This window comes from Phascolarctos cinereus, unplaced genomic scaffold (genome assembly GCF_003287225.1).
Source record: "Phascolarctos cinereus isolate Bilbo 61053 unplaced genomic scaffold, phaCin_HiC Scaffold_5;HRSCAF=322, whole genome shotgun sequence".
NCBI lineage: Eukaryota > Metazoa > Chordata > Mammalia > Diprotodontia > Phascolarctidae > Phascolarctos > Phascolarctos cinereus.
The window spans coordinates 120,456,264-120,478,857 of record NW_027555958.1 but is presented as its reverse complement, the minus strand read 5'-3'; the positions used below and the strand labels follow the sequence as shown (position 1 = coordinate 120,478,857).

Sequence of the window (22,594 nt, the reverse complement as noted above, 5' to 3'; positions counted from 1 at the left end):
CTTTTGATTGGTGCTTTGTGTTCTGTATTTAGAAGTTTTGGGAAGTTTCTTGCATTATTTCCTGCATTATGGTGTCATATTTTTAGACTTGTCATCTTCTTCTGGAAGACTTATGATCCCAATGATTCTATGCATCCTTTCTTCAAGATCAATGGCTTTTGTTTAAGGTAAAGTATTCTTTTAGCATTATTGCCTTTTGCTTCTCTTCTTCAACTTGTCCTGAACTATGTTTGTATTCTAATTCTGTTATTCTCTTTTATTTCACTGGAAACACCTGCCACGATAAGGTTCAGGGGCACCCCAAAATGTTGGGGTACAAGGTTGTTCGAAAAGAATTCACTCAGGCCATCTCCAAATCAAATAAAGACATTTACTGGGGGTAACATATCACACCAAGCAGACTCCTTGTGCCTTAAGGGAGAAGCAGTTTAAGGGAGACCCCAGTTTAGGCAGATTAAGGAAGATACTCCTTCTCCACTCCAGCCAGGAGAGGCTAGAGATTATTATAGAGTAAAACCTGCCACTTAGAGACAAGTAGGCAAAGGGGTGGAGAGATGAGGCAAGCAGGGATGGAGTTTGGGTATTATCTATTCCATTGTTCACCCAAGGGCAGAAGGGCCCCCTCCCTTAAGTTTTGTTTTTCATTGATTTTTCTACAAGTATTTAATTGTCTCCTAAAGTGGCTTTTAATGGTACTTGAGATAATGGGCTTCTCACAGACCACTCCATTTTAATCCCATCACTGATTCAGTTTAGAGGTTCAGGGGTGCTGGGACCCCAAAATCACAAGACGCAAGTCCTACCTGAAAGAATTTGACCCAAGCCTTCTTCCAGCTAAAGACAAGGCTTATTAGAACATTGTCATATTGGGCAGACTCTTAAGGAGTCTGAACATGGGTAAGCAGTAGCTAGATTATAAGAATCTCAGCAGTGGCTAGAGTATAACAACCTAAGCATCTTAATGGAGACAAGATGGACCTTATATACAGAAAGCCTGTGGAAGTGACCTAGGAGTGGCCACTAAACTGGGGTGAACAGAACTCCTGGGACCTGTACCTCCTGGCCAACTGAGAATGGAGCCTAGCTAGGATTAAGGGTAGGAAATGGCTGCAGGCCATAGGGAGGTAAGACAATGGAGGGGAGATTGGGTGTAGCCACAATGAAAGGCCAGTTGATGGGATTATAGCCTCAGGTCAACACCAGAGATTTGGCCATGTGGGAAAGTCCAGGGTTTTTCTTTTCTGGGGCCCAGATCCCAACTCCATCATCACCACTATAGATTTAAATTATTCTATTTTTAAAATTATTTCTATTGTGAAGGCCATAAATTTTATTTCTTCCCTTCTAACATTCTCTCACGATTTTTATTTTCTTTTGAGCCACCTTGGAACATAGAGTTTAGGTGCCATGTTCTTTTGGGGTTATATATGTACCAATGCCTGTGTTTCATCAGGCATTGGTTATATTTCCTTTGTCTTATACTAATTTGGAAAAGTTTGCATTTTTTTGAGGTTTTAGTACTCATCCTTCCTTTTAATTTTAGTATATCTCTATGAATTTATTTGGTTTGGGTATAGATGTATAACTGAATTTTCTTCCTTTTGAAATCTTTGACGGTTTCTAATCATTTTTCCTTGTATCTACCCATCATTTCCTTTTTTAGTCCTCCCTATTTGATAGTGAATGTCCCCGTTGTGCCAGACTGTAAAGTTGATTCATCTTTTTCCCTTATTGGGAAATTTACCTATCATTGTCTTAAGGCGGTTCTGAGGCAATAGGACAGGGGCAGCTAGATTTCAGTCCCCTTTCCTTCATAGTTGAAGTGCGGACATGCACTCAGCTCCCTATTCTAGTTCTATCTATCCTTTAAGTCAGGCCTACACAACACATGGCCCATGGGCTACTTGTGGCCCCCTAAAGGATTTTGGGCAGCCCACGAAAAACGTAGAGTAAGTAAAAGAAAGTAAATATGTAACAAGTGCTTTGTCCAAGTCCCTCCGTAACCCACCTTCCACTAGACACTATTGTGCTGTCATGTAACTTGGTGGATAGGCTGCCACTATGCACTCTCTCCTGTTTGTCATGTGACCTGTGGCAACCAACCATCATCCCATCATCAGTCTGTTTCTAGTCTGAAAGGAACAAGAGTCATATCTTTTCACTGTGTTTTTGGCCATTACTGGCATTGAACAGGGACAAAGTGAATATAGCCACATGCCAATGCAGCTGATGTGATGTGAAGTGACAACAACGCTAGGGCTTCTTTCCCTCTCTGACTGCGCAGCTGTCCTCCAAGTTACATGAACGTCTGGTGCTCTCTCCAAGGTCAGACACTAAGCTCAGTATTTCTCTGTATGTGAGCAGTTGTTGTGGAGATTTTTTGGTTCTAACATCAAAGTTTTTGGGGTGACTTTGTAAAATGGGGATAAAAAGAAATGCAAGACTGAATCAGAACATAAAGTGTTTAATCTGGAGTAGACAAACAGATACTTGTTTATTTACACGAGAGACAAAATATTGTGCCTTGTTTGCAGAGAAGTAATAGCTGTTCCAAAGGAATACATCGCGGTAGCCATTTCTAATCAAAACATCATGACTTAAGCAAATTGGACATCAATAAAAAAACAAATTAAAGTGTCTAAATTGTTGAAAAATCTCAGTGGGTAACAATGGTTTTTCAAGAAAGTAAACTCAGAAAACGAGGCAGTTACTAAGGTTAGTTTTCAGATTTCTAAAGAAATTGATTTCAGACATGATTCCAGAGTACTGATTGTTGGCAAGAAGTGTAATACATCCCATTAACTAAATGTAAACAGCAAGAAAACCTGAAAAATGTATTAAAACTTGTACTGCTTAGCAAAGTAATTTTTTTTAACATTAATGTGATTTCATGGCAAATAAAAATCTTAAGCAATAAGTACAATTAATTGAAATTTCCCCTTTTTGAAAATACAGTTTATTTGCAAAATAGTTTAATCATTAATTATACCTTTACTTGGAAAATGAGCTGCTAAAAACCTATCTGCAGCCCAAAGAAGTTTAGCCTATTTTAATTTTGGCCCCTACCTATAGCCAAGTTGTGCAGGACTGCTTTAGGTCATCGCTTGGGCTGAATCAGCACCTAATTCTTTTTTGCAGGGCTGTGGGAGGTCTGTGCAAGTGTTCTGGGCAAAGCCTCTACAGCCCTGACATTCCCTTACCCTAGCTTCCCTCTCTCTTTCTTCATTCTTTTCCTTCCTTTCTCCCTCTTATTTCTAGCAATCTGATTCTACTTATTCACATCTGCTGGATCCTCAGCCATCTCATGCTCTCTAAGGGTGTTTTTCAGGTCTTCATCCTAGGCCCTCTTCTCTTTTGAATTCTCATAAGTTCAATAAGTTCTCATAAGTTCTCACAGGTTCAACTGTTATCCCTAAATAGATAATTCTGAACTCTACGTATCTAGTTCTAATAGTGTTCCTGAACTCTAATCCCACATTACCAAACTGCCTGTTGGAGTGCTCTACTATATACTATGTTCTACTATTTCAAATTCAACATATCTAGAACAGAATTAACTACTGTCACCCTGTAAAACTCTCCCTCCTCTGAACTTTTTTATTTCTGCTGAAAGCACCATCATCCTTCCTATTAACCAGATACAACTTTAAGGTCATCCTGGATTCTATACTCTCCCTCATCTCACATTTTCAGCCAGTTCTCAAATGTTTTCAATTTCACTTCCATAACATTTCTCTCATCCATGTCTTTCTCTCCACTCACCCAGCTGACATCATATTCAGGACTTCTTCATTTCTTAAAATGAACATTGCAAAAATATTTTAATTTGTCTCTGTGCTGCTATTCACAAAATTCCAAATGATCTTTCTGAAACACAGGTTTGATTACAGACGTCATAGTACAATGGGAAGTACCAAAGTCTGCGTATTGGAATATTAAATCCCAATCTACCACTCACTACTGTGTGGCTTTGGGAAAGTTACATCATCTGGGCTTTGATTTCATCATTTGTAAAAAGAGCGGACTGGATTACTTTGAAGGCCTCTTCTAGCTCCAAATCTATGATTTTTTTTTTTTAGGCAACTGGGGTTAAGTGACTTGCCCAGGGTCACACAGCTAGTAAGTGTCAAGTGTTTGGTCTGAGGCTGGATTTGAACTCAGGTCTTCCTGACTTCAGGGCCAGTGCTCTATCCACTGTACCACCTAGCAGCCCTTCCATATCTATTTATGACTGCAAATCACTCCACTACTCAAAAATCCATAGTGACTCTCTATTTATGCTAAGATAAAATACAAACCACACTATTCGGTATGTAAATTTTTTCACAATCTGGATCAAACCTATCATGTCAGACTTACTTCACATTTCTCTCTTTCACATACTTTATATTTCGGCCAAACTGCCTTCTTTCTATTCCTTAAACATGACATTCAATTTCTTCACTTAGTGTCTTTTCACAGGCTGTTTTTCCACCTCCAAAATGAACTATTCTTCTTTACCTTTACCTTTTTGGAATGATCTGTTCCTTTCAATGCTAAGCTGAGATGTTACTTCCTCCTAGAAAATTTTCCTTTGTGGCTAGTATTCTTCCCTACTTCATATTATCTTGTATTTACTCATTTTTTAATGTATTGTATCTCCCAGTAGAATGTAAGCCCCTTGAGGGCAGGAACTACTTTTTATCTATGTATTCCCAGGGCCTACTACACTTCCTTGCATTAATAGTAGGTATTTAATTGAATTGAGTTAAATTATCATTTAGTAAATATTTAATACTATTTCTGGATTTGGAAATGAACTGTTTCTGTCCATTTAATCATATGAAAATTTACCTTTTAAGATATTTACCCTTTTTTCTTTCTTATCTGCTTTTCTACTACTTTTAAAAGCAAAGTGTCATCAAGACTTCACACAAATTATTTCCTTATCTAATTCTCATCATGAATTTACATGGTCAAAAAGTTATTTTATTTTTAATCACTTATAATATAAATTAAATATGGATTAAACATTCAGTTGAGATCACAAGTTTTAATTTGAAGTCTAAATAATAATTAATATAGTTGGCATTTACTTAGTGCTTTGAGATTTGAAGAGATTTTCTCTTTTGAATATCTCAACAACATTGTGAGATAGGTACTACAGGTTTTAATATGCCCAATTTACAGATGAGGAAAATGAGGCTAAAAGACGTTAAGTGATTTTCCCACAAGTCATAAATTAGCAAGTGAGAGACAGGATTCAAACCAATGTCTGATCATGAAATTTGCAAATCAGTTTATTTCTGACCAGATGTATCATTTGGTCAGTGCAGGGAGCTCCTTCTTCCAATAGACTGGCATCTCAGCAACTTTGAGCCCTTTTAGAGCAGTGGCTTCCCAATTTTTTGATCCCCAAACTCCAAACCTTCTCATATACCCAACTCAATAAATTCCAGAGGTCACCATCCAGATGCACATAAGAAATACATCAGATTAATTTTTGTAAAGAAAAGTTACCTCCATGACAAACTCCTCATGGCTCCTGGGGATAGGCATACCTGAGTTGGTAACTATTATTTTAGAGAGCTAGCTGCCTGGTGCAGTGAGGGGTTAAGTGACTTTATCAAGGGTCACAAAATCTAGACTATATTGGAGGCAGGACCTGAAACCAGGCCTTTCAGTTTCCAAGGCCAACTCTCTTTATGGCACATTGTCTCTTATAACAACTTCCCTTAAAAAAAACCAAACAAACACCAAATCCCCCAAAACAAGGCCAAATGACAGCAGATAATCTGGAAAGTGAATATTTGTGCAATACTTACAGTCTCTGGACCTGGCAATGAGCCACCTGTTCCTATCCTTTTAGGTAATGATACTACAGAACTGTCACTCTAGAAGAAAAAAAATCATCTCATTAATTGAACACAGCAAAAAGATGTAAATCTAAGCAACACATTATTTTTTTTGTGACATAAAACTAATAAAGATGGTAACATAGCAGAAAGAACATTTCACTAGAAATCAAGAGATCTAGGATGCAGTCCTGTTTATGACAGTGGCTGTGTGATATTAGGCAAACTAATTAACCTCTTAGGTTTCAGTTTCCTCATCCATAAAATAAGGGGATTGAACTAGAGATTAACTACTCGTTCTTTCTGGCACTAAATCCTATGATCTTTAAGAATGCTTCTAGATCTAAAAGGCAGTATTTATCTACAAACAACCATAATGTCTAGCAAAGTAAATTCTAAGTAGCAGGCATTGGATAAGGGAGAATCTACCTCACTGGTGATTTTGGTGTGATTAGACAATACTTCTATTTTATTAGTATTACCACAGACAGTACAAAGGAAAGTCTTCTCAAAAAGATAAAAGGCTTGATAAGATAATAAGGATGTTCTTTAAATTTACAATCTGTAATTCATGTGTTCTTTTGTGCCAAATAGTCACCTTGAAAATGCTGTAGGGGATATTTGTGCATTTATTCTGAACTTGACTTGACCTCTGGACTTTGACAGTAAGGGTGCTTTTATATTTAAAGGCTCATTTTCCATCTTATGATTAGTACTGCTTAAATCCTTTTATTCCTGAGCCTCTCCCTCACCTACTTTGCTGCAGGGAATCATCATTATTTTAATGAAACCAGGCCTCAATAAAGCCAGTAAGCTAAATATACATTCTTCACAGATCTTTCTAAAGCATTTGGAACAAACCAAACAGCTCAACTACAAATTTATGAGACAATTTGGCAGGGCTCTATAGAGTGGCTTAAAACAAATTTAGAAGAGGGGAAAATAAGAGCATGTACTTTGACTCAGAGATCCCTTTCTTTAGAAGAACAGAATTCTGAGACATTAGGTAAGCCAAAACTTCTGTGTTTTCATGGTCTAGTGTGTAGAACTGTTTTTACAGTAATTCTTTGTGAATGAGATACAAAGTATAAACCAAAGTCATATGTTGAGAAGATAGTACATTCTAAGTTTAAGGAAGAGAATAAGCTCTTTACCCCACATACTAGCTTCATTTGACTGTCTTGACTCATCTCCAGTGACACAAGAGAACTCTCACTATACTTAGAATTGAAGAATCAAATATCTTTATCTATCTAACATGTTGCTGGTCACACTGCAACTGTAAGTTAAAGATGGCACTTTCAAGAAGATTTTCCTAAATCTTCTTTAGATCTAGCTGACAGTTTGTTTTTAAATAGAGCAAAGTGGGCCGAGTTAAAACCTGAATATGCTCTTTGTTTCTGATCTGGTCTCTACTTTTTTTTAATTCTAGAAAAGCCAGAAAATATGAACTCCCAAGTAACAAGCAAAACCGCACCAGAGAGGCTTTTGTAAGAATGGACCTATTCTCCTTCTTTTTCTTTCTTTCCTTTTCTTTCTTTTTTTTTTTTTGGCAAGGCAATTGGGGTTAAGTGACTTCCCCAAGGTCACACAGCTAGTAAGTGCCAAGTGTCTGAGGCTGGATTTGAACTCAGCTCCTCCTCACTCTAGGGCCAGTGCTCTATTCACTGCGCCATCTAGCTGCCCCTTGGACTTATTCTTAAAATAGCAATTCGCTCACTGAAAGTACCTCAAGAAACCTTGGTGGATTTGATTTCAACTAAGTTAATTGTTATGATTTAAATGAACCCAAGTTAGAAAATTTCATTGCATCATTTTTTTCAATGAAAATAAATTCTTACTTTTGAAGCTACTACATGTACACACATGTATTATACAACATATATATTAATAAATCATCATAACTGGAGAAGGGTAAATGATGTCCCTATCTTCAAAAAAGAAGAAAACAGAATCTGCAAACTATAGTCCAATGAACTTAACTTTAATTGCTGAGATGATTTTAGGACAAATCATTAAAGAGACAGTCGTAGATATCTAAAAAGGAAAGGAATGGTTATAAAGAGCCATCATGGTAGATTCAAGGAACAGATCATGCAGAATAGCTTTTCATTTCCTTTTTTGATAAGATTATTAAACTAGTAGATGAAGGGAATGCTGTGGATGCAGTTGCCCAGATTTTAGCAAAGCTTTTGATAAAGTATCTCATATTATTCTTGTGGAGAAGATGGAGATATGGACTACTAATATAATTAGATAGATTCAGACTATTTGGACAGCTAGATTCAAAAGTAGTTGTTAATGTTACAATGTCATTCATTATGGCAAGAGATTTCCAGTGGAATGCCCTAGGCACCTATACTTGGCCCTATGCTCAAAGAGTCAGCAATGTGTTGTGGCATCTAAAAATACATTTTCTTTTTGGCATCTAAAAATATTAAAGTGATCTTGTGGGAGGGAGGGCAATAATAGGGGGATAAATTCCAGGAATATGGAGGTGATGGTCCTGTTGTACTTTGCCCTTGTAAGATCTTGCCTAGAGCACTAGGGTTGAGATCTGGGTGCCACAGCTCAAAAAGAACATTGATAAGTTGGAATATATCTAGAATAGGGCAATTATGATGGTGAAGGGCTTTGAGTCCATTATATAGAAAGATCTGTTGGAAGTAAGTGCTTAGGCTTTACATGATAGCTGCCTTCAAGTATCTGAAGGGCTTTCATGTGAAGAAGAAATGAAGATTTGTTCAGTCTGGTTCCAGAAGAGCAATGGGTGGAAGTTGAAAAGAGGCTAATTTGGACTTGAAGTGCAAAAAAAAAAATCTCTGGCTCCTTTCAGTTGTTCTTAAACTACACTTCCCTTGCTCACCTCTTCTCACCTTTGTATGGATAACAATGGGGAACAAACAGGCTTTTTAAAAGCCAAGTTTATTTCTTCTGATTATTAAACTTTTATTTTTTTTTCTTCCTCTTAGCCCAGCTTGCCTGTGGACCACTCCGTTACCCAACAAAAAAGAAAAAAACAAAACCTTTTAATAAATATACAGTCAAACAAAATATAGAAATCAAAACAAAAATATTTGACCATTAAAAAAAAATCCCATTCTGCATATTTAGTCCATCACCTCTCTGTCAGGAGGTAGGCAGAATTCTTTATCATTGGTCCTATGGAATAAAGTTTGATTATTGACTTGATCAGAGTTCTTAAGTCTTACAAAATTGTTAATTCTTTTTCAATTTTTTTTATAACATAAATTGTTCTCTAGGTCTTGTTCACTTTACTCTATACAGGTCTTCCTAGGTTTCTTTGAAACTACCTCTTTTCTTGTTAAGAAGGCTTTTGAAACTGATATTCAACAACGGATAACATCTTTCTCATCTTTTCATCTCATAATTGACTGAAAGGTGTAGAGAATGTAATAACTGATTATACTAAGTGATTATGAAAAAAAAATTTGTATCTCTCATCCACACATCAAGATCATTCAGTATTCCTGGTGATATAATAATAGAAGAAACTCAATTTAATAACCCCTTGATAATAAACATGAAGTGAGGCCTAAAATAATGAAGTAGATGCTTGCCAAAAGTATTTGCCACTGTGATGGAGATCCAGCACACAGTTCAGGTTAAGATCAACTACCTGTTGATGGTGAGGTCCTCCAAATGCTCCTATTTGTTTTGACTGCAACAAGCCAAAGACAGTGCAGAATCTTTTTGAAGAGATCTGTAATCACTCAAAGGAGTTCAGCCTGTTCATACATTCAGGAAAGACCAAACAGATGAAGAAATGTCTATTGCCTAAATTTCAACATGCATTTAAATACAGCTATAGCTTGTTTAGTAGTTTGTATATTTGGATCGGGCAATATAGGTGGGCACTGAGCTAGGTCCAGAATTGAAAACAAAAAGGAGAGCAGGCTGGATTGCTTTTGGGAAATTTCAAAGTATTTTTACTGACTCCAGTCTTTTCCCCATACAAATATTTTTACTGGTGTTGCTGTATGGCAGTAAGATCTGAAATATCATTGCCTACAAAGAACTAACTATGAGTACCAGCCAGACAGCAATGGAAAGCAGCATGGAAAGATCTGAAATATCATTACCTACGAAGAATTAAAGATAAGTGCCACCTGGACAGCAATGGAAATACAGCATAAAGAAGGAGGAATCTTGAGTAACAGGAACAAAAGGTATTATGAAAGAATTGTATGAGGGGCAGCTAGGTGGTGCAGTGGACAGAGCACTGGCCCTGGATTCAGGAGGACTTGAGTTCAAATCTGGCCTCAGACACATAACACTTACTAGCTGTGTGACCCTGAGCAAGTCACTTAACTCCATTGCCTAGCCAAAAAAAAAAAAGAGAGTTGTATGACAGAAAAAGAAGATGAGATATTCACATGGTGAGAGTGAGGGATAACAGGTGAACAGGGAGAGCTCCTTGTATATTTTGGTGATGTCTGAAGGAAGGGAGTAAGGTCTCTAGCACGTTGGGTGGGTGTCTTTTGGTAACTTTTTGGAAGACATGGACAGGATGAGTAGGCATGGATGATTTGAGACCTGCATCATTGAAGTGAACTACTAAACTGATGAGATGGAAAGATCCACCTGAGTCTCTGCAAGTTGTGAAAAACATCCTAACAATCAGAGGTGTTCAAAAGTTAAATGGTTGAGATGTGATGGAGTTTCCTAACATGGAGGGCTTTCTTCAAATAGAGGGTAAACAACCATCCTTTTGTAATGGAGTTTCCTTTTGTGTATAGTTTGGCCTAGATGACTTTTGAGGTCCCTTCTAACTTTCAAATTCTGTAATTCTCTTACCTTTTCCACAATTAGATGATAGTTTCACCCATTTCGGATTGAGACAGTGATTTGTGGAGGTTATGTTCACAAATATACACAAATATACACCTCAAGATTTTCTGAATGTTCTGATCACTTATTGATATTGCCTACTTGTCTTGTATTTACCTCTAGACTCCTCCTTTTTATTGGATCTATACCTTGCATCTTCTAATTTCATTCATTCTTATATATCTATATTGTATACATACGTGTATATATAAAATCTCTTGTCTATCTATCTATCTATCTATCTATCTATCTATCTATCTATCTGTCTGTCTGTCTATCTATCTCTCAGATTCTCTCTGTCTCTTTCTCTCTCTTCTCTCCCCCAGTAGGCAGATATGGATTGGAGATAGATGAAGGTACCTAGCAGGAATGCTTGAAAGCCTTCGATTTCATTAATATCCATTTTTCCTCCTGAAGGATTATACTCAGTTTTGCTAGACACATGATTCTCAGTTGTAATCCAAGCTCCTTTGCCCTCCAGAATACCATATTCTAAGCCCCCTAATACTTTAATGCAGAAACTGCTAAATTTTCTGTTATTTTGACTGTGGTTCCATGATATTTGAATTGTGTTTTTCTGGCTATTTGTGATATTTTCTACTGGGTGCTATGGAATTTGGCTATAATATTCCTGGAAGTTTTCATCTTAGAATCATTTTCAGGAAGTAACTGGTAGATTCTTTCAATTTCTATTTTACCTTCTGGTTTTAGGATATTAGAACAGTTTTCTTTCATAATTTCTTGAAATGTGATGTCCAGGCCCTTTTGTTGATCATGGCTTTCAGGTAGTCCAATAATTCCTAAATTATTTCTCCTTAGTCTCTTTTCCAGGTCAGTTGTTTTTCTGATGAGATATTTCACATTTTCTTCTATTTTTTTTCATTCTTTTTATTTTGTTTTATTGTTTCTTGATATCCATGGAGTCATTAGCTTCTACTTGTACAATTCTAATTTTTTTTTTGTGATCGGTGGATTCTTTCGATTTCTATTTTGCCCTCTGGTTCTAAAATATCAGGGCAGTTTTCCTTGATAATTTCTTGAAAGATGATGTCTAGGTTCTTTTTTTTGATCATGGCTTTCTGATAGTGCAATAATTTTAAAATTCTCTCTCCTGGATCTATTTTCCAGGTCAGTTATTTTTCCAATGAGATATTTCACATTGTTTTCTATTTTTTCATTTTTTAAAATTTGTTTTACAGTGTCTTGATTTCTCATAAAGTCACTAGCTTCCAAATGCTCCATTGTAATTTTTAAGGAAGTGTTTTCTTCAGTAATCTTTTGGACTTCCTTTTCCATTTGGCCAATTTTGCTTTTTAAGGCATTCTTTTCCTCATTGGCTTTTTGGACCTGTTTTGCCATTTCAGTTATGCTATTTTTTAAGGTGTTATTTTCCTCAGTATTTTTTGGGGTCTCCTTTAGCAAGCTGCTGACTTGTTTTTTTCCTGATTTTCTTGCATCACTCTCAGTTCTTCCTCTACTTCTCTTATTTGTTTCTCAAAATCCCTTTTGAGCTCTTCCATGGCCTGAGACCTATTCATATTTTTTTCTTGGAGGCTTTGGATGTAGGGGCTTTGGCTTTTTGTCTTCTTCTGGCTGTATGTTTTGATCTTCTTTGTTACCAAAGAAAGATTCTATGGTCTGACTCTTCTTGCATTGCTTGCTCATGATCCCAGCCAAGTACTTGAGTTAAAAACTCTCTGTTAAGATAGGAGTCTGCTTCCAGTGTGGAGAATGTACTGTCCCAAGCTTTGGGGGATTTGTGCAGCTGTTTTCAGAGATACTTCTAGGGACCTGAAAATTTTCAGTTTTTCCAAGGTGCTATCATCGAGGGCGAGGTGTTTACTCCTTTCCTGTCCTGTGCTCTGGTCTATGAATGACTACAAGCATTCTTTTTGCCTTGGAGCTGTGAGGAGGATTTTCTCTTTACTACCACTACAAGCTCTACCACACCAGCACTCCTCCTTGCCTCAGTACCACCACCCACAACTGTGACCCAGATCCAAGCATGGGCAAAGCAAGAGAATCCTGCACCAGCAGAGAGATCCCTGAAATCCCCCTCTGATCAGCCACTTGATTCCCCCTCAGTCTGTGGCCCAGAAGCTCAGGAGGCAGCCGCTGCCCTGGGGCCAAACTTGGGGAATGGGGCTGGAACTGAACGCTTCTCTCTCACCACAGACACAGACTTTTCTTACTGACCTTCTAAGTTGTCTCTGGCATTTGTGGGTTGAGAGGTCTGGAAATTGCCACAACTGCCTGTGATTCAGTCCTCTGAGGCCTGCTCTAGGCTCACTATGGCCTGTGCGCCCACCCAAACTGTGCTCCTCTCACAGCCCAGCATGATATACCTTCTGATCAACCATCCAAGTTGTCTTGGGCTGGAAATTTGTTTCATTGTGCCTTTTTGTGGGTTCTGCTGCTTTAGAATTTGTTTAGTGCCATTTTTTACAGGTATTTGGAGGGGTTTGGGGGAGAACTCAAGAAAGTCACTGCTTTTACTCTACCATCTTGGCTCTGCCCCTCCCAATTCTAATTTTTAAGGGATTATTTTCTTCAGTGAGCTTTTGTACCTCTTTTTCCATTTGGTCAATTCCACTTTTTAAAGCATTCTTCTCTTCAGTGCCTCTTTTACTATTTTGCCAGGTCTGGTTTTTTTAAGGTGTTATTTTTTATGCCCCTTTTTACCAAGCTGTGGACTCTTTTCACAACTTTCTTGCATCACTTTCATTTCTTTTCCAAATTTTTCTTCTACCTCTCTTACTTGATTTTTAAAATCCCTTTTGAGCTCTTCCAGTAATTCTTTTTGGGCTTGTGTCTAATTTGCCTCCCCCCCCCCCCAGGCTTTGTGTGGAGCTATTTTGACTTTGTTTTCTTCTGAGTTTGTGTCTTGATCTTCTCTGTCATCCATAGTAATGTTCTATGGTCAGGTTCTTTTGTTCCTCACTTTTCTGGTCTATTCCTTGACTTTTAACTTTAAGTTAAAGTTGGACTCTGCTTCCTGGGTGAAGAGGGCGTTGTCCCACACTTCTGATTTTTTTGCGCTACAGTTTTCAGAGCTAGTTCTGGGGGTCTGTTAGTTTTCCATTCTTCCTAGATAGTCTAATCTAAGGAGAGGTGTGGTTACTGCTCTCCTGGCCTGTGCTCTGGTCCATGAGAGACCACAAGCACTCTTCTTTGCCCTTGAACTGTGACGGGAGCCCCTACTCCCCTGTGGCCACAAGTATTAGTTATGTTAGTTCTCCTCTTCACCCTGTGACTGTGACCCAGAACTATGCATGGGTAATGCAATGGGTCCTGCACTCAGTGTCAGCAAAGGACCCCTGTAATTTCCTTTTGACTAGCCGCCTGACCCCCTTACCATCTATGGGCTGAGAGCTCCCAAAGTTGTTGCTGCTGCTGTAGCTGCTACAACCACCAAGATAACCTGCTACTGGCTTGCCTGGGCATGGCCTGAGCTGCACTGCACTCCAGGCCTGACCACCACTCCAGTGAGACAGACCTTTCCTGCCAACCTCCTACATTGTCTTGGGCTGGAAAATTGTTTCACTGAAAGCTTTTTCTTTTTTTGGGTCAGCTGCTCTAGAATTTGATTTGAGAAGTTATTTTAAAGTTGTTTGGAAGGGAATTTGGGAGAGTTCAGGTGAGTTCTTGCATTTACTCTGCCATCTTGGCTCCACCATAAGCTTTCAGAAAGAGTGGTCAGTAAATCCATTAACAGTGAGTGCCCAGTGGATAGAGAACACTGAATTGTCTCAGATTTTAAGGGAAATTGAAGATTATCTATATCCTCAAAGAGATTATTAAGTAATAGCTTCAGAGCTGGAATGGAACACACCAACTCTAACCTAGTCATTTTAAAGCTGAGGAAACTGAGATAGGAGACTAAGTTTCCAGTCTGAGGTCATACAAATAGTAAGCAGCAGAACTGTAACTTAAATTTAGGTTTTTAAGTTCAAAACTTTTTTTCCATTGTACCACCGAGATCTAATGGTAGATACAGGAGGCAGAAACAAAAATAAGGGATCAGTAAATACAAATAACACAAGTAGAGAAATACAGAAATACAAGGGGCAGGTAATTTTAAACATGTATGTTTATATATATGATATATAGATAAATGCTACATTTTGAGAAAAAAGAAACTATGGTATAGCAGTTACTTGAGTGACTAGAGCTAAACAGTTAATCTGGAAAGGTTTTTGGAGAGCAGCAGAACAGCAGAAGAGACTCGGGCTGGCAAAGAGTCGAGGAGTTTTGATTGCTGACCAAAATGGACTCAAATATGGGTGAGTTGAATATTTTGCTTGTTATATTACTGAGGCCTATTCAGGTGGAATGCAAGTCCACTATATTTTGACAGAATTTTTAGGAGGGGAAGTGAGGAGAAAAGGGAAGAAGCATCTTGAAAAGTTGTTTTACTGACTCAAGTAATATATATTGTGATATAAAAGAAGACATAGGGACCAAGACCTTAGCTAGTTAATGACCAGGAATTTAAAGCAACAAATTTGATTCAAGAAACAGTCACTCATAGGGTTTAGATGATGGGAATTGTAGAATAAAAATGACTTTGGAGGGAGATGATTCTTGCTGCCATCTATTTATCTACTAGTGAGAGAACTATTTATTGCTGAATCATCTGCACACTGGTATTAAATGAAACCACTGAACATATAAGATGCACTCACTAAGTGAAAGGGAAACAAACTGCAGAAAGCCTATCACCGATTCTTGAAGGACATTCACAGTGACCTTATTTCTTATTCCTTTGCTTGTAATCCCTGACTGTCTCTTCCATTCTTCAAACATCTGTGTGTGGCATGTGGGTAGTATGGTTTAAAGTGTGACAGGTGCTTGTAGCTTCCTTTCTCAAGGTCACAGGTGATAGAAAAACCACAGCATTTAGCCCTCTTTCTACCCAAACCCTCAAGTCCTTTTTTCCCATCCAGCCTACTGTTACTTACAGGTCTTTCTCCCAACTGAACTAATAGGGCTTTTTCCCAGGCATGAGCATAGTGCCCAAGCCACCAGAAACTCTGGAAACAGAAGCAGAGGTTTATCGTTGGCCTGTTCTGGGTCTCACAAAGCATTCCCAGCAATTCAGTGACTGTCCTGCCAATCCTCAACCCTGGATCACCTTCACCATATACCTTCATTGCTTCTACATGTGATGTATTGAGTGCTGATGGAGGAAGCCACACACCAACGCCAACTGGGTTCACAACAAACTCACATCAGCATAGCTCAACCAGACCCTCACTGTTGGAAGAAAAAATGTATTCTACCTTTAATGGACTGTCTCACTCTCTTCAGTGCTTGTAGCAATACCTTTTCTTAAGCTCTGAGCACTTGTGCCTTCACCTGATTCTGTCAGCAAATTTCCTCATCTACTTTACTAGCGAAAAACAACAAAAAACCAAACCAAAATAAACCAAAAAACCAACCAACCAACCCCCACCCCAAAAGTCCATGCAGAATGAGCTCTTTTTCTCCATACTCACTACTCCATATTTCAGTACAGCTCTATTTTCAAAGCAAAGTTATACTGATGCCTTTTGTTTCTATATTGTAGTTATTTCTGGATATGGTACTGCCATCCTCTTGCCCAGAAGTTAATCCTTTTTTCTAACAAAGACAAACAATTAACTAAAACAACAATGGCTGACTCTGACAATAATATTTTGTCCACAGAGTCTCTACCTCAAGTAGAGGGAGGTATATTTTGTTATCTTTTCTTTGGAACCAAGTTTTGTCATTACAATAACTCAGGGTTCTGCTTCTTTTTAGTCTTGTGATTTACAATTGTCAGTCAGTGCATTGTTCCTACGGTACTGCTAATTTCTTTTTGCATCAGTTCATATAACTCTTCTCAGGTTTCTAAATTTTATTAAATTCATTATTTATAAATTTGTAAATTGTAGTTTGTTCATCCATTTCCCAGCTGACAGACATAGTCATCTATATCTTTACTCATTTTCTCTTCCTTCACTCTTATGTTTGAGAAAAAGGTGCCCTTTCTTGCCAAGGTTAACCTGTGTGCCTGTACTCTTGATGCCCATCCTCCATTATCTCCTCTAAGAATTGTCCAATCAATCATTCCTTCTCTTTTATTTTTATTTTCTGCTTAACTACCTGTTCTTTCGTATCTGCTTACAAAACATGTTTAGGTCTACTCTATCCTTAAAAAACTCTTTACTTGATTCTTTCTTCCCACTAAAATTTTACCTTTAGGCTTGTTTACCTTTCATAGGCTGATGACTGGGAAGAATCATCTTTATTGGGTGCCTGTACTTCCTGACTACCCAGTCACTTCCCATTCTCTTGAAATCTGATTTCAGACCTTACTTTTCAATTGAAAGTTACATCATTATAATGATAGTTTAACTTCTTAATCCAATGATCTTTTCTCATTCCTCATTGTTCTTGACCTCTGTGGCTTTTGATGCTGTTGACTACCATTTCTCTAAAACTTTTCTCCTCCCTTGACTTACATGATACTTCTCGCTCCTGATTCTTCTTTCTGTCTTACTACAGCTTTGCTGGGAGATCACCTACTTCTTGCCCCTTAGTATGGATTTTTCCTAGAACTTTTTCCTGGACCCTCTTTCCTTCTCATATCTGGTCTCTTGAGTATCTCATCAGTTTCTATGCATTAAAGTACAGTGTCTGGCACATTGTAGACAATAAATGTTTGCTGAATGAACAAAGTATCATCTTTATGAAGATAGCTCCTAAAATCTATGTATCTACTTCCAATTTCTCTCCTGAACTCTGGTGATAATGTAGCCATCAACTTCATGCAGGATTTCTTCTATTCTATGTACTGTAGGTATCTCATATTCAACCTCTTCAAGATAGAACCTGTTATCTTTTCTATTAAACCCATCCCTCCTTCAAACTTCCTTATTTTTGTTGACACTACTTTGATTGTCCTGGTCATCCAGGTTTATAATCCCATTTATCCTTAACTCTATACTCTCCATCATCTCTCTTCCATACCCACTGTGCAAGTGGGTAGACTGAAAGTTCCTTCAGGTAATAAACATCAAAGGAAGGATGTGAATGCATTCCTTTAACTCTAGTCAGTGCTCTTTTCACTGTACCACAATCCCCTCTCCTCAATTTGTCTCCTACAACAATAGAGTGCCCCAGTAGAATATAAGTTCCTTGAAGCAGAGGCTGGTTTCCTTTTTTTGGGAGTGGGATGGGGTGGGTCTTTGCATCCCCCAGTGCCTAGAATAATACCTTGCATATGCTAGGCATTGACAAACATTTGTTGATTTAAATGATTATACTGATAAACTGATTAATGATTAGCTTCATTCCCACAGAATCGTTTCTGCTAGGTAACAACATGGGTTAATAGATCAATAAGATAAACTCAGGATATCACTCCTTTGCTCCCCATATTTCCTTCTCTAATAAAGTTCAAATTCCTTTGCCTGACATTTAAGGTGCTCCATAATCCCAGTTTTTTTTAGTCTTTGATTCCCTCCCTGCACGTTCCAACCAAACCAGACAACTCTGCTTCTCTGCTACTCACTATGCTTTTATACCTCTGCTTTTGTTAGAGGGCTTCTCCCTAGGCCTAGAATGCAACTCACACCCTTGCCTTGCCTTGCCTAGCTTAATGAATCCTTTCCCATTCTTTAAAACTCACTTCAATGGCCATTCCCTCTAAGAAGCTGCTCCTATTCCCCCTGGTAAGTAATGACCTTCTTTCTCAAACTTCACATAGCACATTCTTAAATAACTTTCTAACAGATTTAATATTGGGTATTATCACTATCCATGTTCATGTATTATTCCCTAGCTACACAGTTAAGCACAGAACTTATCTAAAATCTGTATTTCCCTTAAGCATCTACCAGAATGTTCTACAAAGAGTAGGAGCTTATTAAATGTTCTGCGTATTTGTATTTAAGTTAGCTAATGAATTATTCTATGTGTTCTATTTCTATGCAGGTGACTATGTAATCTATATGTACAACCCTAGTCTTTCTCTTGAACTCTAGTCATGCATCTCCAACTGCTTATTGGATATTTCTAATGGTATGGTAGGCATTTTAAACTCAACATGTCTAAAACAGAACTCATTAGCTACCCCTACCCCCAAGCCCACCTCTTTTTTGAACTCCTCAATTTCTGGTGAGGGTATAATCATGCTTCCAGTTACTTAGATTTGCAGCCTCAGCTTTATTCTTGATTTTTCATTGTCTCACTCCACACTCTCAATCAGTTGCCATGTTTTGCTGTTTTTACCTCTATAACATCTTTTTGCATTTGTTCCCTTCTCTTTTCTCATGTGACCACCAAGTTAATTCAGGCCCTTAACATCTCTTACCTGGACTATTTCAATAACCTTCTAATTGGTGTCCCTGAGTTAAGTATAGCATCTCATTTTAAAAAATGTTCTCATGCAGTAAATGAAATAAAAGGCTAACTACTCTATAAATACAGTTGAAAAATCCATTACCACACATGGACAGGAGTAACCAAAATGTTGTAATCTATATCACAATGTTGAAGTTCATCCTTTAAAATTTAAAATGCTTGCTGTAAGCTCATTCTCCAATGCAATCTCCATGTAGCTAGTACCCAAGTGATTTTCCTAAAGGGCAGGTCTACCATTCCATTCCTCTACTCATTAACTCTTGGAGCTCCCCACTGCCTTCAAGATAAAATATAAATTCTTCTATATGGCTTTTAAAACCTTTCACAGGGGCAGCCTTGGGTGGTGCAGTGGATAGGACAACTGGCCCTAGAGTCAGGAGGACCTGAGTTCAAATGTGGCCTCAGACACTTACTAGCTGTGTTACTCTAGTCAAGCCAGTTAACCCCAACTGACTCAAAAAGACCTCCCCAAAACAAAACACAAAACATTGCACAACCTGGTCTCTACCTACCTTTCCCACCTAATTGAACATTATTCTATGGTCCAGAAAAGTTGTCTTGCTGAAGCTAGCTGTTCCTCACATTCAACACTCCATCTCTCATCTCCATGCCACTGCACTAGAGACCAACTGGAACGTACTTCCTCCTGACCTCTGCCTTTTAGAATCCCTTGTTTCCTTCAAAACTCTTCTCTAGCCCCATCTTCCTCATGATGCCGTCCCTGATCTCTGGCTGCTAGGGCCACTTCCTCACATAAATTTCCCTTGTACATACTCATTTACATATGTTGTTGGTTAGCCGTGCAGTCATGTCTGACTCTTTGTGACCCTGTGAAACATACTGTTCACAGAGTTTTCTTGGCAAGGATAGTAAAGTGGTTTGTCATTTCTTTCTCCAGTAGATCAAGGCAAACAGAGGTTGACTTGCATGGGATCATGCAGCTAGTAGTCTGAGGCTGATTATGAACTCAGCTCTTCCTGACTCTAGGCTCAGCACTCTATCCACTGAGCCATTTGGCTGCCTCTTCATTTAGGTACATTGTAAGCTTATGTTTTCCTTTACATTCCCAGCACCTGGCACACACTAGGCTTACTGACTGATCGAGAGTAGAATGTGTTAGCAGTTAATTTATAAATCTTCAGAAAACTGCTAAGGGATGATTTTAATGGTGGTAGTTTCAGGCATGGTAGCAGAAGAAGAACCATTTAGATAGTTGGGCAGGCAGTAGTTCATGCCTGAAGTAATTGGGAGTCATTTAGCACATGCTTTCTGATGATGATAAATGGTAGTAGGAATTTATGGTCTCTAATGTTATAGTAGGCCATAGTTGGAAATAATGTACATTTACATTAATGATTTACACATAGCTTTCCTCACAACTCAAAGAAATAGGTAATTAAAAGGTAAAAATTATCTTCATTCCTCACTTTACATATGAGAAAACAGGCAGAAAATGGTTAAGCTAGCTGTTTAGGGTTGCATAAAATGCAGAACTTGCACCTTGAACTCATCTTCCAACATTAATACTAGTATTTTTCCCCCCATTTCACCACACTGTATTTCAGCTAAACAAACAAACAAATAAATAAATAAATAAACAAACAAACAAACAAACAAATAAATAAATAAATAGAAGCAGTAGCCTTTCCTTTCAAGAGTATTGCTTTCTACTTTAAAGACTTCTTCATACTCAGTGAAATTCCACTGTCTTTTATGGTGAAAAGTATCCCTAAACAAGTACTAAGTAAATGTGGACAGAAATGATGACAGTGATGAGGGAAGCAATGGAGAGAAGATTATGAAGACGACTAAAAATAGGTCATTTCTAAATCTGAATTGAAATTTCCAAGTTTGTTTAGGTAAGTTCTCATTCAAAAATACATTCAGAAAAGTTGATTCCAAATTTGCATTAGAAACTATGAGAGAGTGAGAGGGCAACGGGAAAATCTTAAGATGGTTTCAAGAAAAACACATAACATCTAGTTTCATTTCTTCTATGGTCTAAAATGTGTCTCATTTTATCTTCGGTCATCAATCTTTGACCCAATTACCTGTTTATACCAAGTATACATTGGATTAGTATTTGCTCTTCTAGATGTTTTCACCAAGATTCCATCTACTAACTGGGGAAAGGCAGAAAAGGCAAGAAGAGTCAAATAGCATGATGAAAAGCCTCACAGGAATAGAAAGTCTCGTGTATTTATCCTGGCATTCAAGTAAACAAACCGTGGAATACTACAAATGAAAGCAAAGCATTTATTAAATGCTGACTACAAGCCAAGCACTGCAAATCCAAAGAGGACATTGTCCCAATCCTTAAGAGGCACACATTCTGATAGGAATGACAAAACATAGAAGGCAAGGGTGTTTTGTTCTGGGAAGTCACAGGGATTGAGAGCGGACTGACATGACTTTACCAGAAGTAATGGTAGTATTGATTTGATTACTGTTTCAAGTAAAAAGGTGGTGAGTGTGGGGGGAGGGCGTGGCAGGGCAGATTTCAAGAAGATGATCAGAAGTGATGGGCTGGATGGATGTGAAACTTGGTCTGTTCTGTTCTGGTCTGAGGCTGGCTATATATAAAATAGTATAATGGTCATTCCTAAAGTTTCCATTTACCAAACTTCCCAAAGCACTCAGTTTCCTAGGTAATTCAAGTATAGTTTCAATTTAACTTTTGGTTTTTAGGTAGATGAGACAGACTAGTTGAAGCAGCAAGCTACCCTGTGGGAAATACAGGAAGTGGCATGTACTAGACCAGTCAAACCACCACCACCACCTAGACCACTGCCTCTCATCAGATTGTGATGGAGACAGCTTGACCCTGAACCCAAGAACCCCAGGAACAGCAGGGGCCCCCAGACCACCAGGCCTGTTTTTAGCCTGGTCCTTGTAGCTATTATTGAGGAGAACTATCCCTGGAAAGAAGGAGTACAACTTCCTTAACACCAACCTACTGTTGGTAACTACTGATAGTCAGATAAGTCCAAGACCTTAGGGAATGCTAGTGCCCCATAGATCACCAGTCCTACTCCCAGCTCAGCCCAGTTCCTGAAGCCATTATCCCAGGAAGCCATTACCCCTTGTGAAGATGCAGCTTGGCAACTGTTTCTGCAGGGACTGCAGTCTCAGTCCCTCAGCCATCACAGAGAAGAGGGTTCTAGCCATCAAAGTCTTATAAAATGGTTCAAACTCAGAAAGAGATAGCAGTAAAAAGGACATTCCAGATGCATCACCATCTACATTTACCTCTGTACTTTAAGAACCATGGAACTGTTTCATTTGACTTGCTGCTGAAAACTCCTATATGTATTACCTTTCCCATTAGAATGTGAGCTTATTGACAGCAGGCATTGTCTTACGCTTTTCTATTTTTATTCACAATGCTTTGCACATATAAAGTGCTTAATAATTGTCTTTTAATTCACTCATTGCTATGGGCTACATAAATACCTTCCATAAATGATCACGTGTTACATTGATTTCAAAAAGGAATTTTTTGATCATCCCTTATAACT

General features: G+C 38.2%; 1 protein-coding gene across 4 annotated transcripts in view; it reads right to left on the bottom strand.

The window, feature by feature from the left end:
- AHI1 (Abelson helper integration site 1) overlaps positions 1-22,594 on the bottom strand; it is a 260,190-nt gene that overhangs the window by 49,682 nt on the left and 187,914 nt on the right. For all 4 annotated transcript variants that reach the window (XM_078155120.1, XM_020987117.2, XM_020987122.2 and 1 more), the window contains one exon: positions 5,805-5,873. In XM_078155120.1, the coding sequence (XP_078011246.1) occupies positions 5,805-5,873 (69 nt within the window). The remainder of the gene's footprint in view (positions 1-5,804; positions 5,874-22,594) is intronic.